The sequence below is a fragment of the Diceros bicornis genome, chromosome 10 (genome assembly GCF_020826845.1).
Source record: "Diceros bicornis minor isolate mBicDic1 chromosome 10, mDicBic1.mat.cur, whole genome shotgun sequence".
Classification (NCBI taxonomy): domain Eukaryota; kingdom Metazoa; phylum Chordata; class Mammalia; order Perissodactyla; family Rhinocerotidae; genus Diceros; species Diceros bicornis.
The window spans coordinates 53,228,401-53,251,385 of NC_080749.1; the positions used below are offsets into that span (position 1 = coordinate 53,228,401).

The 22,985-nt window shown below is 36.8% G+C and overlaps 1 protein-coding gene across 3 annotated transcripts in view; it reads left to right on the forward strand.

The window, feature by feature from the left end:
* The window catches only part of HAT1 (histone acetyltransferase 1), a 67,211-nt gene that overhangs the window by 43,673 nt on the left and 553 nt on the right, over positions 1-22,985 (forward strand). For all 3 annotated transcript variants that reach the window (XM_058549248.1, XM_058549250.1, XM_058549249.1), the window contains 2 exons: positions 13,162-13,313; positions 16,309-16,425. In XM_058549248.1, coding sequence (XP_058405231.1) covers positions 13,162-13,313; positions 16,309-16,425 — 269 coding nt within the window. The remainder of the gene's footprint in view (positions 1-13,161; positions 13,314-16,308; positions 16,426-22,985) is intronic.

Below are 22,985 nucleotides of genomic sequence, written 5' to 3' on the forward strand. Positions count from 1 at the left end.
TTTCTAATTAAGATTGAAACTTAGGTTATTGATTTGATGTCTTCTTTCTTTTCTAATATAGACATTTAAATATATAAATACTTATATATTTACATATAATATATGTATATATAAATATAAGCACTGCTTTAACTGATCACATAGATTTTCATAAATTGTACTTTCATTTCATTAAGTTCAAAATATCTTCTAATTTCTCTTGTGATTTCATTTTGATCCATGGGTTATTTAGAAGGGTGTTAATTCCCAAGTTTACTTCTGTTGTTGATACCTAATTTAATTCAATTGTTGACAGAGAACATATTTCGTATGACTTCAGTTCTTTTCATTTATTGAGTTTTGTTTTATGACCTACCTTAGAAGACCACAAACTTTTTCTTTAAAGGGCTAGGTAGTAAATATTTTATGCTTTGCAAGCCACATACATTCTCTGTTGCATATTCTTACTGTTTTGTTTTGACAACCATTTAGAAACAATTCTTATTTCACACACCATACAAAAACAGGCTTATGGGTGAGATTTGGCCCATGGGCCATAGTTTACTGATCCTTTGCCCAACATATAGTCTATCTTGGAGAATGTTTTGTGTGCACTTAAAAAGAATGTGTATTCTGCTGCTGTTGGGTGGAATGTTATGTAAATATCAAGTTGATTGATAGAGCTGTTCAAGTCTTTTATATATTTGCTGATGTTCGGTCTAGTTGTTCCATCTGTTATTGAGAGTGTAGTATTGAAATTTTCAACTATTTTTGTTGAATTGTCTATTTCTCCCTTTAATTCTGTCAGCTTTTATTTCATGTATTTTGGGGTTCTGTTGTTAGTTATGTATATGTTGGTAATTGTAATGTTTTCCTCATAAATTAACTTGTCATTATAAAGTGAGCCATTTTTTCTATTATAATTTTTTTTGTCTTAAACTCCATTTTTTCCCAATTTATTTTTTATTGTGGTAATGTCTTTAAAACTCTATTTTGCCTGATAGTAACATAGACAGTCCAGACCTCGTATTAGTTTGCATGGTATATCTTTTTTCATCCTTTGACTTTCAGCCTGTCTTTCTTTTCTTTTGTTGTTTTTTTTAATTGCGGTAACATTGGTTTATAACATTATATAAATTTCAGGTGTACATCATTATATTTCGATTTATGTATAGATTACATCGTGTTCACCACCCAAAGACTAATTACAATCCATCACCACACACATGTGCCTAATCGTTGCTTTCGCCCTCCTCCCTCCTCCCTTCCCCTCTGGTAACCACCAGTCCAGTCTCTGTCTCTATGTGATTGATTGTTGTTGTTTTTATCTTCTACTTATGAGTGAAATTATATGGGTATTTGACTTTCTCCCTCTGACTTATTTCACTTAGTGTAATGCCCTCAAGGTCCATCCTTTTTAGTTTGATGTAGTCCCATGTTGTTACAAATGGCTGGATTTCATCGTTTCTTATGACTGAATAGTATTCCATTGTGTGTATATAACAGATCTTCTTTATCCATTCATCCTTCATGGGCATTTAGGTTGCTTCTGAGTCTTGGCTATTGTGAATAATGCTGCAGTGAACACAGGGGTGCGTGTATCTTTACACATTGGTGTATTCATATTCTTTGAATAAATACCCAGCAGTGGAATAGCTGGATTTTTTGGTAGTTCTAGTCTTAATTTTTTTAATAAGTTTTATTTATTTATTTATTTATTTTTTGTGAGTAAGATTAACCCTGAGCTAACATTCGTTGCCAATCCTCCTCTTTTTGCTGAGGAAGACTGGCCCTGGGCTAACATCCATGCCCATCTTCCTCTACTTTATATGGGACACCGCCACAGCTGATGGCTTGACGAGCGGTGCATCGGTCTGTGCCTGTGATCTGAACCTGTGAACCCCAGGCCACTGAAGCAGAGCACGCACACTTAACTGCTACGCCACCGGGCTGGCCCATATTCTTAATTTTTTGAGGTATCTCCATACTGTTTTCCATAGTGGCTGCTCCAGTTTGCACTCTCACCAGCAGTGTATGGGAGTTCCCTTCTCTCCATATCCTCTCCAATACTTGTTTCCTGTCTTGTTAGTTACAGCCATTCTGACAGGCATAAGGTGATATCTCATTGTAGTTTTGATTTGCATTTCCCTAATAGTTAATGATGTTGAACATCTTTTCATGTGCCTGTTGGCCATCTGTATATCTTCTTTGGAGAAATGTCTGTTCAGGTCTTTTCCCCATTTTTTAATTGGGTTGTTAGTTTTTTTGTTGAGATGTGTGAGTTCTTTATATATTTTGGATGTTAACCCCTTATCAGATATATGGTTTGCAAATATCTTCTCCCAGTTATTAGGTTGTCTTTTCATTTTGTTGATGGTTTCCTTTGCTGTGCAGAAGCTTTTTAGTTTGATGTAGTCCCATTTGTTTATCTTTTGTGTCCTTTGCCTGAGGAGACATGGTATTCAAAGAGATACTGCAAAGACTGATGTCGAAGAGCATACTGCCTATGTTTTCTTCTAGGAATTTTACGGTTTCAGGTCTTACATTCAAGTCTAGTCCATTTTGAATTAATTTTTATGTATGGTGTAAGATAATGGTCTATTTTCATTTTTTTGCATGTGGCTGAATAGCTGTCCTAACACCATTTATTGAAGAGGTTTTTCTTTCTCTGTTTTATATTCTTGGCTCCCTAGTCAAAAATTAGATGTCCATAGATGTGTGGGTTCATTTCTGGGCTCTCAGTTCTGTTCCATTGATCTCTGTTTCTGTTTCTGTTCTACTACTATGCTGTTTTGGTTACTATAGCTTGGTAGTATATTTTGAAATCAAGAAGTGTGATACCTCCAGTTTTGTTCTTTTTTCTCAGGATTCCTTTGGCTATTTGGGGTCTTTTGTTGTTCCATATAAACTTTTGTATTCTTTGTTCTATTTCTGTGAAATATGTTACTGGAACTCTGATAGGGATTGCATTGACTCTGTAGATTGCTTTAGGAAATATGGACATTTTAACTATGTTAATTCTTCCAATCCAAGAGCATGGAATATCTTTCCATTCTTTTGTGGCTTCTTCAATTTTTTTCAACAATGTTTTATAGTTTTCAGTATACAGGTCTTTCACCTCTTTGGTTAAGTTTATTCCTAGGTATTTTATTCTTTTTGTTGCAATTGTAAATGGGATTGTATTCTTAATTTCTCTTTCTGCTACTTCATTGTTAGTGTATAGAAACACAACTGATTTTTGTATGTTGATTTTGTATCTTGCAACTTTACCATATTCATTTATTATTTCTAAAAGTTTTTTGGCAGATTCTTTAGTGTTTTCTGTATATAAAATCATGTCATCTGCAAATAGTGACAGTTTCGCTTCTCTCTTTCCAATTTGGATCTCTTTTATTTCTTTTTCTTGCCTGATTGCTCTGGCTAGGATGTCCAATACTGTGTTAAATAGGAGTGGTGATAGGAGTGGTGAAAGTAGGCATCCTTGTCTGGTTCCTGTTGTTAGGGGGATATCTTTCAGTTTTTCACCATTGAGGATGATATTAGCTGTGGGGTTTGTCATATATGGCCTTTATTATGTTGAGGTACTTTCCTTCTATATCCATTTTATTTAGATTTTTTTATCATAAATGGATGCTGTATCTTGTCAAATGCTTTCTCTGCATTTATTGAGATGATCATGTGATTTTTATTCTTCATTTTGTCAATGTGGTGTATTACGTTGATTGTTTTGCGGATGTTTTGAACCATCCCTGCATGCCTGGAATAAATCCCATTTGATCATGGTGTATGATCTTTTTAATGTATTCTTGTATTGGATTTGCTAGTATTTTGTTGAGGATTTTTGCATTGATGTTCATCAGTGATATTGGCCTGTAATTTTCTTTTTTTGTATTGTCTTTGTCTGGTTTTGGTATCAGGGTAATGTTGGCTTCATAGAATGAGTTAGGACGCTTCCCCTTCTCTTCAATTTTTGGAAGAGTATGAGAAGGATAGGTATTAAGTTTTCTTTGAATGTTTGGTAGAATTCACCAGGGAAGCCGTCTGGTCATGGGCTTTTATTTTTAGGAGGTTTTTGATTACTGTTTCAATCTCTTTATTTGTGATTGGTCTATTCAGATTCTCTGTTTCTTTTTGATTCAGTTTTGGAAGGTTGTATGAGTCTAAGAATTTATCCATTTCTTCTAGGTTATCCAGTTTCTTGGCATATAGCTTTTCATAGTAATCTTTTATAATCTTTTGTATTTCTGAGGTGTCTGTTGTAATTTCTCCTTTTTCATTTCTGATTTTATTTATTTGGGCCTTCTCTCTTTTTCTCTTGGTGAGTCTAGCCAAAGATTCTTGTTTATCTTTTCAAAGAACCAGCTCTTGGTTTCATTGATTTTTTTTTTTTTCCCCCTGTGGTTTTTCTAGTCTCTGTTTCATTTATTTCCACTCTGATTTTTATTATTTCCCTCCTTCTACTATTTGGGGCTTTATTTGTTCTTCTTTTTCCACTTCCTTTAGGTGCACTGTTAGATTGTTTATTTGAGATTTTTCTTGTTTGTTGAGGTAAGCACGCGTTGCTATAAACTTCCCTCTTAGAACCGCTTTTGCTGTATGCCCTAAATTCTGGCATGTCATATTTTCATTTTCATTTGTCTCCAGGTGTTTTTTGATTTCTTCTTTGCTTTATTCATTGACCTAATTGTTGTTCAGTAGCATTTTGTTTAATCTCCACATATTTGGGGCTTTTCTGATTTTCTTCCTGTAATGGATTTCTAGTTTCATATTGTTGTGATCAGAAAAGATGCTTGGTATTATTTCAGTCTTCTTAAATTTATTGATACTTGGTTTGTGGCCTAAAATGTGATCAGTCCTGGAGAATGTTCCATGTGCATTTGGAAAGAATGTGTATTCTTCGGTTTTTGGAAGGAATGTTCTGTATATATCCACTAAGTCTAGCTGGTCTAGTGTGTCATTTAAGGCCAGTGTTTCCTTATTGATCTTCCGTTTCAATGATCTATCTATTCGTGTAAGTGGAGTGTTAAAGTCCCTTACTATTATTGTGTTACTATTTCTCCTTTTATGTCTGTTAATAATTGCTTTATATATTTAGCTTCTCCTATGTTGGGTGCATAGATGTTTACAAGTGTTATATCTTCTTGTTGGATTGTTCCCTTCATCATTATGTAGTGCCCTTCTTTGTCTCTTGTTACAGTTTTTGTTTTAAAGTCTATTTTGTCTGATGTAAGTATTGCTACCCCAGCTTTCTTTTCATTACCATTTGCATGGAGTATCTTTTTCCATCCCTTCACTTTCAGTTTGTGAGTGTCTTTAGGTCTGAAGTGTGTCTCTTGTATGCAGCATATATATGGGTTTTGTTTTTTTATTCAGTCAGCCACCCTATGCCTTTAGCGTTTAGTCCATTGACATTTAAAGTAGCTATTGATAAGTATGTACTTAATGCCATTTTTTAACTTTTTTTCTGGGTGTTTTAGTAGTTCTCTGTTCCTTTCTTCTGCTCTTGCTCTCTTCCCTTGCGGTTTGATGGCTTTCTTTAGTATTATGTTTGGGTTCCTTTCTCTTAGTTTTTTGTGTGTGTATTATAGGTTTCTGGTTTGTGATTACCATGAGGTTCATGTATCATAACCTATGTATGTAGCAATCTATATTAAGTTGATGGTCTCTTTAGTTTGACCTCTTTGTAAAAGCTCTACTCTTTTACTCCCCTTCTCCCACATTTTATATTTTTGATATCATATCTAGCCTCTTTTTTGTGCATTTGTATCTGTTACCCTCTTATCATGGAAATAGGTAATGTTTTTTCCTATTTTTGGTCTTCTCTTTCCCCCTGAAATAAGTTCCTTTAGCATTTCTTGTAGGACTGGTTTCCTGGTGATAAGCTCCTTTAATTTTTGCTTGTCTGCGAAACTCTCTCTCTCTCCTTCCATTCTGAATGATAACCTTGCTGGGTAGAGTATTCTTGGCTGTAGGTTTTTTCCTTTTAGTACTTTTAAAGTATATCGTGCCACTCTCTTCTAGCCTGTAAGGTTTCTGCTAAGAAGTCAGCTGATAGCCTTATGAGATTTCCTTTGTATGTGACTTGTTGTCTTTCTCTTGCGGCTTTTAGGATTCTCTCTTTATCTTTAATTCTGGATGTTTTAATTATGATGTATCTTGGTGTGGGCCTCTTTGGGTTTATCTTTTTTGGTGCTCTCTGTGCTTCCTGTATCTGGATGTCTGTTTCCTTCCTTAGGTTAGGAAAGTTTTCAGCTATTATTGCTTCAAATAGCTTCTCTGCCCCTTTGTCTCTCTCTTTTCCTGGGACACCTATAACATGGATGTTAGTGTGCTTGATGTTGTCCCAGAGGTCCCTTAGACTTCCCTCACTCTTTTTAATTCTTTTTTCTTTTATCTGCTCAGCTTGGGTGATTTCCTCTAGTCTTTCATCCAGCTTGCTCATCTGTTCTTCTGTATCCTCTACTCTGCTTTTGAGTCCCTCTAGTGAATTTTTCATTTCCAGTATTGTATTCTTCATTTCTTTTTTTTTTTTGTGAGGAAGATCAACCCTGAGCCAACATCCATGCTAATCCTCCTCTTTTTTTGCCGAGGAAGACCAGTTCTGAGCCAACATCTACTGCCAGTCCTCCTCCTTTTTTCCCCCAATGCCCCAGTAGATGGCTGCATGCCATAGCTGCACATCCTTCTAGTTGCTGTATGTGGGACGTGGCCTCAGCATGGCCGGACAAGCATTGCGTTGCTGTGCGCCTGGGATCCAAACCCGGGCCGCCAGTAGCAGAGCGCGTGCACTTAACCACTAAGCCACAGGGCCGGCCCTGTATTCTTCATTTCTGATTGGTTCTTTTTTATATTTTCCATTTCTTTGTTGTTGTTCTCACTGAGTTCATCTATTCTTCTCTCAAGATCAGTGAGCATCCTTATGACTCTGAACTCTCTGTCAGGTAGACTGCTCATTTCTGTTTCATTTAGTTCTTTTTCTGGGGTTCTGTCCTGTTCCCTTACTTGGAACGTATTCCTTTGCCTCCTCATTTTGCCTCTTTCTCTGTGCTTCTATCTATGTAGTAGGTAGGTCAGCTATGTTTCCTGATCTTGGAGAGGTGACCTTATGTAAGAGATGCCTTATGAGGCCCAGCAGTGTGCTTCCCTCTCGTCACCAGTTCAAAACGTACCAGGAGTGACCCTGGTGTGGGCTATGTATATCCTTCTGTTGTGGCAGGGTTGCTCTTGCTGTAGATGCCCAGGGAAGCTGAACTGTCCCCCCCGCTAGCTCGTTGTAATGCTCAGCTGTGTGTGGCTGTTATGAACCCTTCAGTCTCTTTATCAGGTATGGGGAGCCCCAGCACAGTTGGCTGCAAGGTCTAATAGCACATTCCTGTTGCAGTTTTTCTGTTAAGTAGGCTCCCAGCATGGCTGGATGTTAGGCTCAGGGGCTTACAATTGCTGTAGGCCTCCAGCCTATAAGGCTCTTGTCAATTCTTTCAGGATTGCCTCTGGGTGGGGCTGGCCCTAGGCAAGGGAGCACCCAATTGTTTCAGGCTTTGGAAGGTGTGGCTGTTTGAGAAGCACAAGTCTTCTGCAGCTGACAAGCCCCACCGCCCACAGGGCCACACACACCGTTGACATAGTCCTGCCCCATGCATGCACCCTAATCCCCTGAAGTGGGCTGAGTTGCCCCCTGGCAGAGGCCCCACACACTCCACCCGCTTCTCGCGCATGCCTTGCCCCACCGAGGTGGACGCACTCTCCTGGCTGCAGAGAATCCAGGCACCTAGCCTATGCAGGCCCACAAGTTGCCCGAGGGCTTGTTGTTGGGTGGGGCTGGTCCCTAGGGTGGACCCCTTTCCCTGTCTGACAGTGGATTAAATCGGTGCTCTAGTGGGTGGGGCAGATCCTGGAGGGAGAGGCCGGGGCGGGGGAGAACTCCAGTGGCTTCTGCCAGCGACTATCAGCACACCTGCACTGTCAGCACACCTGCACTGGGTCACAACAATGGCTGCCACCAATGTCTCAGTCCCTGGAGAGTCTCACTTCTTATTGAGATGCACCTAGGGCCTATCAGGTGAGTCTCTTTTCACCAAAGGACTGTGCGCCTTTCTTTCTGGTGATTTTAGGTTGCTTTCTGAAATGGGTGAATTTGTGCATGGGCCCAATAAGAGCTGGCTTGTTTTTTTTTCTTATGTCTGATAGCTTTTCTGGGGCTATTCCCCATTGTTGTTAGTAGTCAGCAAAGCCAGATATTATGACACTCGTCTAGGTTGTGCTGGGTCCAAAAAATGCTTATAGTAGCAACAGTCCCCACTCAGGTCCTCCACTCCTCCAGGGAAGGCTGCGTACCTTTGGCTTGCTCCCGGGCGGCCATGAGCGCTGCCGCTTGCAAAGGTGGCTTTTTTTCTCTCCAGAAGGGAATTTGTCTCTTCAGCCTCAGTCAGGACTGTCACGTGTTGCAGGGGATCCTCTTATCCAGTTTTCAGTTCTCTCTCAGGAGTAGTTGTTCCAGGATTAGTTGTAAGTCTTCTGTGTCCGTGGGAGGAGGTGAGTTCAGAGTCCACCTCCCTGCCATCTTGACACCCTGTACACGCATCTTCTATGTTATCATTTATTTCCTCAGCCTGTCTTTGAATCTAAAATGTTTCTCTTGTAGAAAGCATATAGTTGGATCTTTTTTAATCTAGTCTGATAACCTCTGCCTTTTGTTTAATATATTCACATTTAATGTAATTATTGCTGCGGTTGGAATTATACCTGCCGTTTTGCTATTTGTTTTCTTTTCTTTTTTTTTTTTTTTTTTTTTGAGGAACATTAGCCCTGAGCTGACATCCGATGCCAATCCTCCTCTTTTTGCTGAGGAAGATTGGCCCTGGGCTAACATCTGTGCCCATCTTCCTCTACTTTATATGGGATGCTGCCACAACATGGCTTGACAAGCGGTGCATCGGTGCGCACCGAGGATCCAAACCTGCGAACCCTCAGGCTGCTGAAGCAGAGCGTGCACACTTAACCGCTATGCCACCAGGCTGGCCCCAACTATTTGTTTTCTATATGTTGCTTTTGTTGTTGTTCTTTTTGTGTGTGTGTGTGAGGAATATTAGCCCTGAGCTAACATCTGTTGCCAATCCTGCTCTTTTTGCTGAGGAAGACTGGCCCTGGGCTAACATCTGTGCCCATCTTCCTTCACTTTATATGGGACGCCGCCACAGCATGGCTTGAGAAGCGGTGCATCGGTGCACACCTAGGATCCAAACCTCGGGCCGCTGCAGCAGAGTGCGCACACTTAACCACTATGCCACTGGGCCTGCCCCTGTTGTTGTTCTTTTGTTTCTCCTTTACTGCCTTCTTTTGTGTTAAATAGATGTCTTTTAGTGAACTATTTTAATTCCTTCGGTTTTTTTTTTTTTTTTTTTTTTTTACTTTTTAAATAAATTATTTTCTTAGTGGTTGGGGGCTGTGGGAATTACAGTATGCATCTTAATTTATAACAGTCTACTTCAGATTAATATTCAATTCCAGTAAAATAAAGAAATTGCTTCATTATACTTATTCTCCCTCCTCTTTTGTGCTACTATTGTCATATATATTACATCTTTATATATTGTAAGCCAAACATTGGTTTTATAATTATTTTGTATTTCTTGTAAGGCAGGTCTGCTAGCAACACATTTCTTCAGTCTTTACTTTTCTGGGACTGTCTTTATTTCACCTTCATTTTGAAGAGTAATTTTGCTGGATACAGAATTCTTGATCGACAGTCATTTTTCTTTCAACACTTTGAATATATCACCCCACTGACTTCTGGCCTCCATGGTTTCTGACGAGTTGTTTCCTCTTGCTGCTTTCAGGATTTTCTGTTTGTCTCTGGCTTTGGACAATTTGTTTATGATGTGTTTAGGGGTGGATCTCTTCGTATTTTTCCTAATTGAAGTTTGTTAAGCTTCCTGGATGTGTAGATTAATGTTTTTCATCTAACTAAGGAAGTTTTTGGTCATTATTTCTTTATATATTCTTTCTGTCTCTTTTCTCTCCTCTCTTTCTGAGATTCCCATTACAGTTATATTGGTACACTTGAACAGTTTTAATTTAGGAGTGCATCAGAGTCCGATTTACATTTTATAAAGCTAGGGGGGTACAGGTAAGGAGAAATAAGTAAAGAAGTTATTGTAGTAGTTGAAAAAAATACTGGTGGCAGCACATAGGAGAAGGAATCAGAATGTCCTTCAGGTTTCTGGGTGGCTTGTATAACTGGATGGTGCAGCCAAATTAATATGGCAAAGACTAAAGAATGGGATAGGGTAACTTATTACATTACAATCTTATGTTTGCTTGATGATTTTCTCTGTAGGTTTGTATTTCAGTTATTTTGTTTACTGTATTTCATCATCTGTACATTCCTAATAGATCATAATTTCATACTAAACTGACGCAGTGATAGAATTTCACTTCTTACCACTTTAAAGCCATAGTCATATAATGTTTACTTATTACATGCATATGATGTTAATAGTGAAGTGCTACATAGAAGCTTAAAGAAAGTATTCAGTACACATGGATTGAATGAATGAATGATTGATTAAGGGCCGGCCCCGTGGCTTAGCGGTTAAGTGCACTTGCTCCGCTGCTGGCGGCCTGGGTTCGGATCCCAGGCGCACACCAACGCACTGCTTCTCCGACCATGCTGAGGCCGCGTTCCACATACAGCAACTAGAAGGATGTGCAGCTATGACATACAACTATCTACTGGGGCTTTGGGGGAAAAAATAAATAAATACAAATTATAAAAAAAAGAAAAATGATTGAATGATTCACAATCATAAAACATTACTCATAGCTCAGACTTTTTATAAACAGTTTTATTGAGATATAGTTTATATATCATATAAACTTATTTAAAGTGTACAATTAATGTTTTTTTATGATATTTACAGTGCAGCCATCACCATAATCTAATTTTGGAGTATTTCATTCTCCCAAAAAGAAACGCAGCACTCATTAGCAGTCACTCCTTTCCTCCCCCTCCTTGCCACCCCGCCACCTCCAACCCTAGGCAACCACTAATCTACTTTCTGTCTCTATAGACTTGCCTGTTCTGGACATTAATACAGTTAATTCCTCCTTGTAGCATATATTAAGTACTCCATTTTATTGTCAAATAATAGTCCATTGTATGGATAATACCACATTTTATTTATCCACTCATCAATTGATGAACATTTGGGTTGTTTGCACTTTTTGGCTCTTAGTAGAATGCTACTATGAATATTTGTTTGCAAGTTTTTGTGTGGACCTGTTTTCAGATCTTTTGGGTACATACCTAGGAGTGGACATAGTGGAAAATCTAGTAACTATGTTTCACCTTTTGAAAAACTACCACACTGTTTTCCAAAGTGGCTGTATCATTTTACATTTCCACCAGCAGTGTATGAGAATTTCAGTTTCTCCACAATCTTATCAATACTTGTTAATGTCTTTTTGATTCTAGTCATCCTAGGGGACTTGAAATGGTATGTCATTGTGGTTTTGATATGCATTTCCCTGTGGCTGGTGATGTTGAGCGTGTTTTCATGTGCTTATTGTCCATTTGTATATCTTCTTGAGAAATGTCTATTTAGATCCTTTGCCCATTTTTTAATTGGGTTGTCTTTTTCTTATTGAATTATAAAAGTTTTTTTATAAAAAGAAGTCTGGATACAAGTCCCTTATCATATAAATGACTTGCAAATAATTTTTCCCATTCTGTGGGTTTTTTCATTTTCTTAATAGTACAATTTGAAGCACAACAAAAAGTAAATTTTGATATAGCCCAGTTTATCTATTTTTGCTTTTGTTGCTTGTGCTTTTGGTTCCATTTTCTAAGAAATCATTGGTCATGAAGATTTACTCGTGTATTTCCTTCTAAGAGTTTTATAGTTTCACCTCTTACTCTTTAGGTCTATGATCCATTTTGAGTTAATTTTTGTATATGATGTGAGGAAACGGGATCCAACTTGATTCTTTGGCTTGTGGAGATCCACTTGGCCAAGTATCATTTCTTAAAAGACTATTCTTTCCTTCAATGAATTATCTTGGCACCCTTCTAAAAAATTAATTGACCATAAATGTATGGGTTTATTTTTAACTCTCAATTCAATTCCATTGATTTACATATCTCTCTTTATGCCAGTACCACACTGTCTTGATTACCGTAGCTTGTAGTAAGTTTTGAAATCAAGAAACGTGAGTCCTCTACCTTTTTTCTTTTTCAAGATTGTTTTGGCTCCTCTGGGTTCCTTGCATATCCACATGCATTTTAGGATGAGCTTGTTAATTTCTGCAACAAAAAAAGCCAGGGATTTTGATAGAGATTGCATTGAATAATTGGTAGAATATTGCTATTATAACAGTATTAAATCTTATGATCCATGAACTAGCTCAGACTTCAACATACTTTGTTACAAGCCCTCTACTGATCAGAAAACGAGGGCTCAGAGGAGTGAGGTAGCTTGCCCAAGGTCCTTCATCTGTGAATGACGGAATTGGGACTCAAACTCACGTTCTCTGTGTAGTATTCTTTCTACCCATCATGTTTTGATGTTTTCCTTGTCCACTGAAGTGTAATGTAGATTACATAGACAAACATAAAGGAAGATCTGTGCTATTCAGATGGAATGAAGATAGGCTCAAAATCATATTCTCATTTTATTCTCTAAACAGAAAAGATTTGCTTTTGTAAAAGGAAGAATTTTTTTTTAATTGGGTGAAAGAAGTATAGCAAACTATAAAAGTTATTAAATTAAAGTAAAGGAGTTATAAATTGAGCTATAGAACCTTTAGCTATCAGAAAATACTTGCTTTTGGAATTGATTATCCAAACTTGAATCTCTTGTTTATACAGCTACTTTAATTGAAAATAAAACTAAGATGCATATGATAACACACTAGTCAAAAAAGTTTACATTTAAAAGGAGTAGCCCTAATTTCACAAATAATATATATGTCTTTGCAAAAAGATTGCACCTGTAATTTTATTTGGCAAAAATACTAGTGATATTGTTTGATTTATAAGGAATAATCCTTTCACATTGTAACTTTTGTGTATATATAATTCTTTTAAGAATGTTTGCCTTTCCAGCCCAGCATGTATATTGAGATTGCAAATAATGAGGAAATTATTTTGGGTAAGAGAAATGTTATTCTGCTTTTTTTCTTTAGCGGAAGATCCATCCAAAAGCTATGTGAAATTAAGAGACTTTGTGCTTGTGAAGCTTTGTCAAGATTTGCCCTGTTTTTCCCGGGAAAAGTTAATGCAAGGATTCAATGAAGATATGGCAATAGCGGCACAACAAAAGTTCAAAATAAATAAGGTATTTTTATTCTGTAGGAGGAAAACATTTAAATTTTAAAGTATTTTTTTAAGTATATAACTTAAATATTGCAAGTACATTGAGAATACATGTGTAGGAAGTAGCAGTGGTTAAGAGTAGAGGCTCTGAAGCCAGGTTGCCTGGGTTCACATCTGGCTTCACCACTTGCTGTGTGACTTAACGGCAATTTAGTTTACCTCCTTGTGCCTCAATTTCCTCATTAGTAGAGTGGGAAGGGGCTGCCCTGGTGGCGTAGTGATTAAGTTCACGCGTTCCACTTCGGCAGCCCAGGCAGGGTTTGCCACTTCCGATCCTGGGCGTGGATCTACTCACTGCTCATCAAGCCATTCTGAGGCAGCATCCTATATAGAAAAGCTTCAACTCTACATCTGTGATACACAACTATATACTGGGTCTTTTGGGAGAGAAAGGAAAAGGGGAAGATTGGCAACAGATGTTAGCACAGGGCCAATCTTCAAAAAAAAACCCACAAAAAACAAAAAAAAAAGAGTGGGAAGATAATTGATTTCATGGCTATATTAAGTGTAACAAGCAGGAAAAGATGGATGGTAGTATCTTATTTTTGCTTTTTAAAAAAATGTTTATCTAAACTGGTAAAGTAGTTAATACCCCTGGAGACAATATTGGTGGGGAGAGGGGTTGGAGTAAAATACTTAACTTTCCCTTTATATATTTCTGTATATTTGTTTGAATTTTAAAGTAGTAAAGGGCTGGCCCATGGCTTAGCGGTTAAGTGCGCACGCTCTGCTGCTGGCGGCCCGGGGGTTCGCATCCCGGGCACGCACCGACGCACCGCTCCTCTGGCCATGCTGAGGCCGCGTCCCACATACAGCAACTAGAAGGATGTGCAGCTATGACGTACAACTATCAACTGGGGCTTTGGGGGAAAAAAATAAATAAAATCTTTAAAAAAAAATATAGGAGTTCAGAGGAGGGAGTTTATTATATTTATGTAAGCAGGGGAATCAGAGTATTTCATGAGAGGGATGCATTTGATCTAAGCCTTGAAGAATGGGTAGGATTTGGATTGTGAAAGTATGTGGGATGAAAGGTATTCCAATAATAAGGACTAGCATTTGATACTATTGACCTTCCCTCCCTTGGCTTCTAAAGGCACTACAGTTCCTGGTTTTCCATTCACCACTGTGATCAACTTTTTTGAGATATTTTCACTGGCTTCCACTCTTCAGTACACTCCCTAAATATACTTCCTCCCTGTAGTTCTTTATTCAATCCTCATTTCTTCTAATTCTGCTTGTTCTGCCTGGGAGATCTCGTCTAAATCTCCAATCCAGATTTTCCTCCTGAGCTCCAAAACTGTATACCCAAAGTTCCTGATCACTGACCTTTAACAAACAATTTAATTTGAACTGAAACTTTCCATCTTCTGCATTAAAACACTTGAATGGCTTCCTGGCTTTAAGATAAAATATATATTTTAGGAATAATTGGTATCTCCAGACTGTATTAAACCTTTATTAATGAGAATTTATTCAGTAGCTCAGCTTTGAAAAGAAAGAGAATATGAATACATTATTTCTTTAAATCATCCTTTTTTTTTTCTTAAAGGAATTAAAACTCCTTAGTATGGCACACAGAGCCCTTCATAATCTGGAGCCTGCCCTCCTTGCTAGCCTCAGCTTCCTGCCACTTTCCTACATGCTCTGGCTGTACTGAACCTCTTGCCATTTCCCAGCTGTGCTACATCTTTCTTCCTTTTGTGTCCCTTTACATATACTATTCCCTTTGCCCTTGGTACTACCTTCTCCTGTTCTCCATCTTTGCCTGGCCAGACAGTACTCATTTTTTCAGGCTCAGCTCAGATGTCCCTTCCAGAAAGTTCACATATCATCTTCCCAGCCTACCTATACTGACCTCTCCCCTGCCCCCAAGAAATATATAAGTGAAACAACACAAACAGAAAAACTGTGGGCTACTCCTTTGGCTTCAGTGACGCCAAACCTCCTGATTCTCCTAATATTTTTTTGGCTGTTTTTCTCTGTCCTCTGTCTGCCTTTTAACTGTCACTGTGCTGCAGGGTTCTGATCTCTCTCCTCTTTTCACTGTGTATGCTTTTCCTGGGTGATCCTAACCAATCTTATGGTTTTAACTGTTGCCTGTATACTGATATTGCTTAAATCCTCACCCTTAGACTAGCATTTTCTTCAGATTTATATGTTCTCCTGCCTCCTAAATCTCTCCCAGGCTGTGAAAACTCATTGTCATTCCACACCCTCCTCCACAGCCAGTCTTTCCTTTTCTATATTTCTAGAATCTTTGTTCCTTCAGTATTCTTACTTGTGCTGTCTCAGTTCATGCCCTCATCATTTTTTGCCCGATTTAATAGCTCAGCTTCCTAATTGATCTCCCTGCCCTTTTTTGGCTACCATTTCTGTGTAGCTAAGAGAATGCTTTACTTAAAACTCAAATTTGTGTGGTTTGCTCACTCCTCCATTTAAAATCTGTCACCTACTAGGTAAAAGCCCAGCTCTTTAACCCAGCGTGTAAGGCCCTGTGCTCTTGCTCCATCTTCACTCTGCTTCTACTCTTTACTTTTCATTTTGTGCTCCAGCAATGTCAAGCTGCTTCTGTTCTGCATGTGTGTGCATGCGTGCACGAGCACACACAGTGCCCTGCCCTCTTTCTACAATGGTGTGCTCCCTTCCCTTTAAGTTTCAGCTCAAGTTTTATTCCCCCAGGAATTCTGTTCTAACATTTCTCCCATTCCCAGGCTATGCTACCATAATACCTTATGCATATTTCTATCATTAAATTAGCCATACAGCAATCATTTCTGTTACCACTAAAGTGCTAGCTCCTTGAAGGCAGAGACTATCTTTTATTGCTTTTTGTCTGGTACCTAGCACAGTTTCTGGCCCATAGCAGATATGCATTATATCTTGTGTCCTTTTGGAAAGTGTCACTATTTTGTAATTTGACAATGTTTGTATTTTTCTTTTGTTTTGTTTGTTAGCAACATGCTAGACGGGTTTATGAAATTCTTCGACTATTGGTAACTGACATGAGTGATGCTGAACAATACAGAAGCTATAGACTGGATATTAAAAGAAGACTAATTAGCCCGTATAAGGTAGGATTTCAAGAGTCTTAAACATTATATTCTTATCACTGTTTAAAATGGAGAAGAAAGTCTAGCAAATGCCAGTGTGTGGGAGAGTCCAAATCATTTTGCTAAATTAACCCTTACAAAAGTAAAAATATTCTTTCAGTTAGTTATAAGAATTCTCACTGTCTTAATTTTCCAATATAAGCTATAAATCTGTTTTCATTCACTTAAAAACTAATTCCAGGGGCTGGCCTGGTGGTGTAGTGGTTAAGTTTGCACGCTCTGCTTCAGCAGCCTGGGGTTCGCAGGTTCAGATCCTGGGCATGCACCTGCGCACCACTTATCAAGGCATGCCTTGGCAGGTGTCCCACATATCAAGTGGAGGAAGATAGGCATGGATGTTAGCCCAGGGCCAATCTTCCTCAGCAAAAAGAGGAGGACTGGCAACAGATGTTAGCTCAGGGCTAATCTTCCTCACCAAAAAATAAAAATAAAAAAAAAATTCCAAGGATAGTTTACCCATCGTTATTTTTTTTCTTTCATTTGTATGCATCTTTTAAAAATCTAAATGCTGAGACTCTTCCCTAAGAAATTATCGTATTAGTTTTTTCTAAGTCTCTTATCTTCTCATTTGTCTTATATATCCTATCTTTGCCTTTGCTCCCTTCTTCCTAAATATGGCCTTGGTTGCCCATTGGTAACCTCTGTGCTTTACCATTGCTGACATTGCAATTTCGTAGTATTTATCTGTTATTTTTTTTTTAACATTCTTTCTTCATGCCCCTTTCCTCACCTTTTTTTCATCTCCCATATTTTCCTTTAACTCAGAAATTTCCCCTTCTAGATCAGGTTTAGATTCATCATCATTTGGCCTTAATAATTAAGGCAGATATTGTCCATGCCAACTTGTGTGAATGAGGATTTGTATTGATAGTTGCAGCTGGGCACTAAGCTGATTGGGAAGAATATTTGTTAATTTATTCAACAAATAATTATTGAGCACCTGGCATGTGGTTGCTAGATTTATGTACACTATACCTATAGGCTTATACAGCACAATAGCTGGGAACATAAGTGACAAATCTGAATCTATCTTAAAATTTAAGGAGAAAGTAAATAACTAATGAGTAATTAATATATCAAGTACACATAGTTTTTATTTTCCTACATTGATTCAGGTTTTATTTGTCATAGATTCTGCTTTATAGAGCCAGTCTTTTGAATGTTGATGGTATATTGGATCACACTACTCCTTGTTGAATCCCAATTCTTTTCCTTTATAGCATCTTATTTGCAGTGCAACTGTATTTCCTAATTTGTCATTGTAATTCTGTTCAAGAATATCACATTCTGAATATAAAAATAATTATTTGCCTATGACTATAAATCATTGCATCTTGAATTCATATATATATTGAATATATACTGTATATGTATTCATATATATGAATATATATAAATGATACTTCATAGTGTCATTTCATTAAGCAATTTAATGGATTGATTATCTTATGGAATACCATCTGCATATAACAGGTTGTGATAAATTAAAATGGTCTCTCTTCCCAAAAATTGTCTGAAGTAGCGTTTTATTCTTTGATATTTATCAACTCAGAAACATCAGAAAATTGGTAGAAATGGTACTTTCCAAAGATTTTGATCTTTAAGTAATATTAATCTGTTAACCTAGAAAATTTTTTTATGATAAAATTCTGGCATATAGAACAATGTAATTAGATGTTATCATGGCAACATTTGAGAGCATTAAAACTGTTTTAGTAAATTAAAATAATTAATTTGTTAAATTATGCATCTCAGATACTTATGTGACAGTTTATATAGACAGATGTAGCAAATGAGAGTTGATGAATTCTAAGTGTAAACAGTAGTCATAAAGTTATGGCAAATAATGGGAATTTCTATAGTTCATAAAAGCAAGTATTTTCCACTCTTAAAGAATGATAATGATTTTTTGTAGTATTATTAACTATCCTCACCTGTCCAGCAAGTTTCCTTATCTGAAAGACAACCGAAAACTGGTTATTAAACTCTTTAGGTTCTTAACAGCCAAAATGGGTTTTGCATTCTTGCACCAAAGCTCATACACAAATTACAAATTCTTCAGATACTTGCTCAAATTTGATTTATAGTAATGCATATTTTAATAAGCTTGGTTATCCAGTATTCTATCCCATTGAGAAAACCAAGAAAGCTCTAGGGTCCCCCTCCCCCACTTTGGGTTGATAGCCACAATGCTTGGGATAGGAACCCACCACAAACTTAGGGAAAGCCTAGAAATGAGTTAAATGTGCTATAGGCATGGGAGGAGTGAAAAGATTTCTTTGAATGTATGCAGATGGTTTTCTCCAATTTGTCATTCCAAGTTGACAGTCATGTACTTTGTTGTGTTATCACAGCATTTTCAAATGCAAAATTATATTTAAGAATAAAGGAAAATTGCTTAATATTGATTGTGGTTTAGAATTTTTTTAGGTCTTTAAAATGTATGCCTGGGGCCGGCCCCATGGCTTGGTGGTTAGGTGCGCGCGCTCCGATGCTGGCGGCCCAGGTTCGGATCCCGGGCGCGCACCGAGGCACCACTTCTCCGTCCATCCTGAGGCTTAGTCCCACATACAGCAACTAGAAGGATGTGCAGCTATGACATACGACTATCTACTGGGGCTTTGGGGGAAAAAATAAATAAATAAAATCTTTAAAAAAATAAATAAATAAATAAAATAAAATAAAAAAATAAAATGTATGCCTAATAGGGAAGGTTTGGAGTGTAAAATTTTCATCTTTACTGTAACATTTTATAAAAAGAAATTATAATTTTGATTGTCACTAAGTTATTACTGAGGTATGAAATAATTTATTGAGAGAACAAAGTCCACCAATTCTGTGCTACCTTTTGAGGGATCATGTGAGCTTAAACACACTCTCCCACTAAGAAATTATTTGAGTAGATATTAGAAGTACTTGTACCTTACTTTAAAAGTTCTTTAAACACTGATAATTTATTTGTATCAGTGCCAAGAAGGGATAAAAATAACTTGTATTAACTAGAATCATTTTTAAAAAGCACAAAAAGAAACTCCATCTCTAGTACAGAAGTAATTTTTAGGTGTTCAAGAAAAGATAACTTTGAACAATTTGGCTAAAAAAGGAAAAGTTGGTGCAGCTGCTTGGTTTTAGCATTAAAGTTTTTGTATTGTTTCAACGGCATATTTTAATTCATAATTGGCTTACAAATATAAAATTTAGAATCATTGTTATAATATCATTGGATTTGGAATCAGGAAACTCAGTTTTGAGGTCTAGTTCTACGTTTTACAAATTGTATGACTGTCGACAACTTATTAACATCTGGGTAGTAGGCTTTTCTTCTATAAAATGGAAAAGCCTCCATAGTGAGGAATTGAACAGAAATACAATACAGTGTGCCTATTTTTAAAGATGTCTTTTCAGAAGTCTTTGGAATTCATATGCCTCCACACTATTGTTATTTTAAAATTCTTACAAAAGAACATTATCTCTGTACTTCACAAAAGAGACTAGTTCAGCAGATGGAAATTAAGGAGCCCTTACTGGTGGTGGCATTTTTGAGATTATATTTGTAAGCCCTCTTGGAACCTGTGAAAACTAGGCAAGAAGAAAGGATTATTTTCTGGAAATGAATTCCTATTCAAGCCAAATGTTAACATAAATAAATTGACATTAATACCATCTTTAATTAAAAATTATCAATAGCCATAATCTATGAAGAAATTAAGTTTTTGTGTGGTTTTGGAAGGACAAAATTATTCTGAAGCCTAAAGAATGTCTATTTCAATCTTAAAGAGTTCTACCTTTCAGTATTTCATTTGTACTCCCAGTGTATGTCACTTTGCTGGATAGAGGTTTCCCCAAATCAATTTTTTTAAGTTCTTTTTTTTACACATTCTTTAAAAGATTAATTTGTAATATACATATACAAAGCAGAATATATACAGTTTAAGGCATATTAAAGGTTAATGAAACAAATACCTCAAATTAGGTATTTTTAAAATTGAACCATACCTTACATGCTCCTGAGGAACTTATATATATAGTTTTATATTTTTTCCATAAAGCTATTATATGTATTTTTAATCCCTAGGTACCTGTGCTCTTAAATTTAATTCATAGATTTACTGCCATGCCAATAAACATTATAATAGAGATTAATTCTGACATATCATCTGAAAAAAATTGACAATGAAGAAATTGAAGGTGGTAAGGAGTGGGGAGATAAATTGGGAGAAGTAAGTTCTCTTAGCTAAAAACAGCATAATAATTTAAAACAGTATGTTACTGGCACATGATTCACTCTATAGGTTATTTGGAACAGAACTGATGGTTTAGAAATATTTAAGAATTTAATCTGATGGTTCTATTATATATTAGAATTTAATGTGATTGGAGGCATCTTCTAGCAATGGGGTTAGATTACTTAATAAGTGTTATAACTGGTTAGCAATTTAGAAAAGTAGCTTATATTCCTATCACATACCACAATAATTTTTTGATGTATTACCCTTTAGTTCCTGAACTGTTTCCTTAAGTTAGAAGCTCTTATATACTGTAATCGTGCCTCTTGGCAGAAAAAAAACTTTTACAGCAAGAATAAAGCATTTATTATCCACATGATTGAAGAGTAAGGAATACACTGTCCTTCCAGACCTTAGAAGCAATAAATTTGGGCCGGCCCAGTGGCTTAGCGGTTAAGTGTGTGCGCTTCGCTGCCAGCGGCCCGGGTTCAGATCCCAGGCGCGCACTGACGCACCGGCTTGTCCGGCCATGCTGAGGCTGTGTCCCACATACAGCAACTAGAAGGATGTGCAGCTATGACATACAACTATCTACTGGGCTTTGGGGGAAAAAAATAAAATGAATAAAATTTAAAAAGAAAAAAAAAAGCAATAAATTTGAATTTTCATCAGTTCTCTAGAACTAATATTTAAAGTGTGGTCAGTAGATCAGCAACATTAACATCACCTGGGAGCTTGCTAGAACTGCAGAATCTCGCCCCATCCCAGACCTGCTAAATCAGAATCTGCATGTTAACCAAAGGTCCCCAGGTAATCTGTGTGCACATTCAAGTTTGAGAAGCACTGCTTTAGAGGAGCGTCTTATATTAATGAAGTTAATTTTATTTCTTTCTGATTATAGGAATAGCAGCCTCATTTACTTAGCTCCAGCAATTTAGACCCAGGATCAACCTAATTTTTTTGTAGTGTCAGATAGCTTATTTCAGTAAAGGCTTATTTCCAAATTTTATTATTGTTACTTTGTTTTTAAAACGTTGGTGTGATTATAAATTTAGCTTAATTTTGAGCTTTTTAAGTAGTAATCATGATACATTTGCCTAGTATTCCCAAATTATTAGGGTTTCCTTTAAGGGACATTTGTTAGTTTTTAGGATGGATTTAAGAGACTGTTTTTAGGTTTTGTTTTTTTTTTAATTGTCTTTTGAAAGGCAGTTAGATGTAGGGACTAAGAATACAAACTTGCAACCAGATCATTAGGATTTTAATCCTGGCTTCTCAGCTACCTCTATGACAAGTTATTTAACTCCTGTATCCCTTTTTTTCTTCATCTATCCATTGAAAAGTATAGTACCTATCTCATCAAGTTAAGATTACGAGTCAATATATGTGATATCTGATCTCTATGTAAAGTTAGCTCTTTATATGCTCTAATAAAGGAGGATTGCTATGATAGTCTAGAACAGTTTATCCAGAATGTATGATAATGTTCGTAGTTTCATATATTGCAGTGTTGCCACCCATCCAGGAATCTTGGAATCCTTCTTCATTCTTTCTTCTTCACATCATCACTGTTTTCTTCCCTAAATCTGCCCTGTTCCCTCCATCTCTGCTGCTACTGACTTGGTCTAGGCTTTCATCGTCTCTCGCTTGAATTCTTGCAGTAGCTGTTCATTTGGTCCTCCAGTCCAGTCCTCAGCATTATTAACACAGTATTGTTCTGACACAGTGTCCTGCTTAAAAGTTGTTACCAGTTCCCTATTGCAAACTTCTCAGCATGGTGTTTTCCTTCTCAGTAAAATGGGGAAGGTTTAATAAGATAACGTATGTCTGGATAGTAGAGACTCAGTAAATGCTAGTTAATGTTGTTTTTTAAAATGTGACAGTTTTGGTTTATCTTTCTGAAACTCTTCCAACAGTTTATGTTAAAATTAATATATGGTCCATAAATACATTGCCAAGTAAGGGAACTTAGAAATGAGCATAGTGGCAGGAAGAAGCCATCTTGGAATTGAAATTAATGTAATGACTGAATAGTGAAATGAAGAATATTAGCACTTAATCTCAGTTGTCTTTCTTCAGTTAGTGTATTTTATTTATTAAGGAAATATTTGAGTGTCTGCACTAGCCAGTTCTTTATTATATTTTGGAGAGGGGGCTGTTAGTCATATATCTATATTTACCATCAATTGACACAAATTCCAGGTCTTCTGGTTAATTCCTTTTAGAAGGTTTGTAATTCATGGTTAACATTCTGTTTAGGCTTCCTTAAGAAAAAAATGGGACAAATTTGGGCAT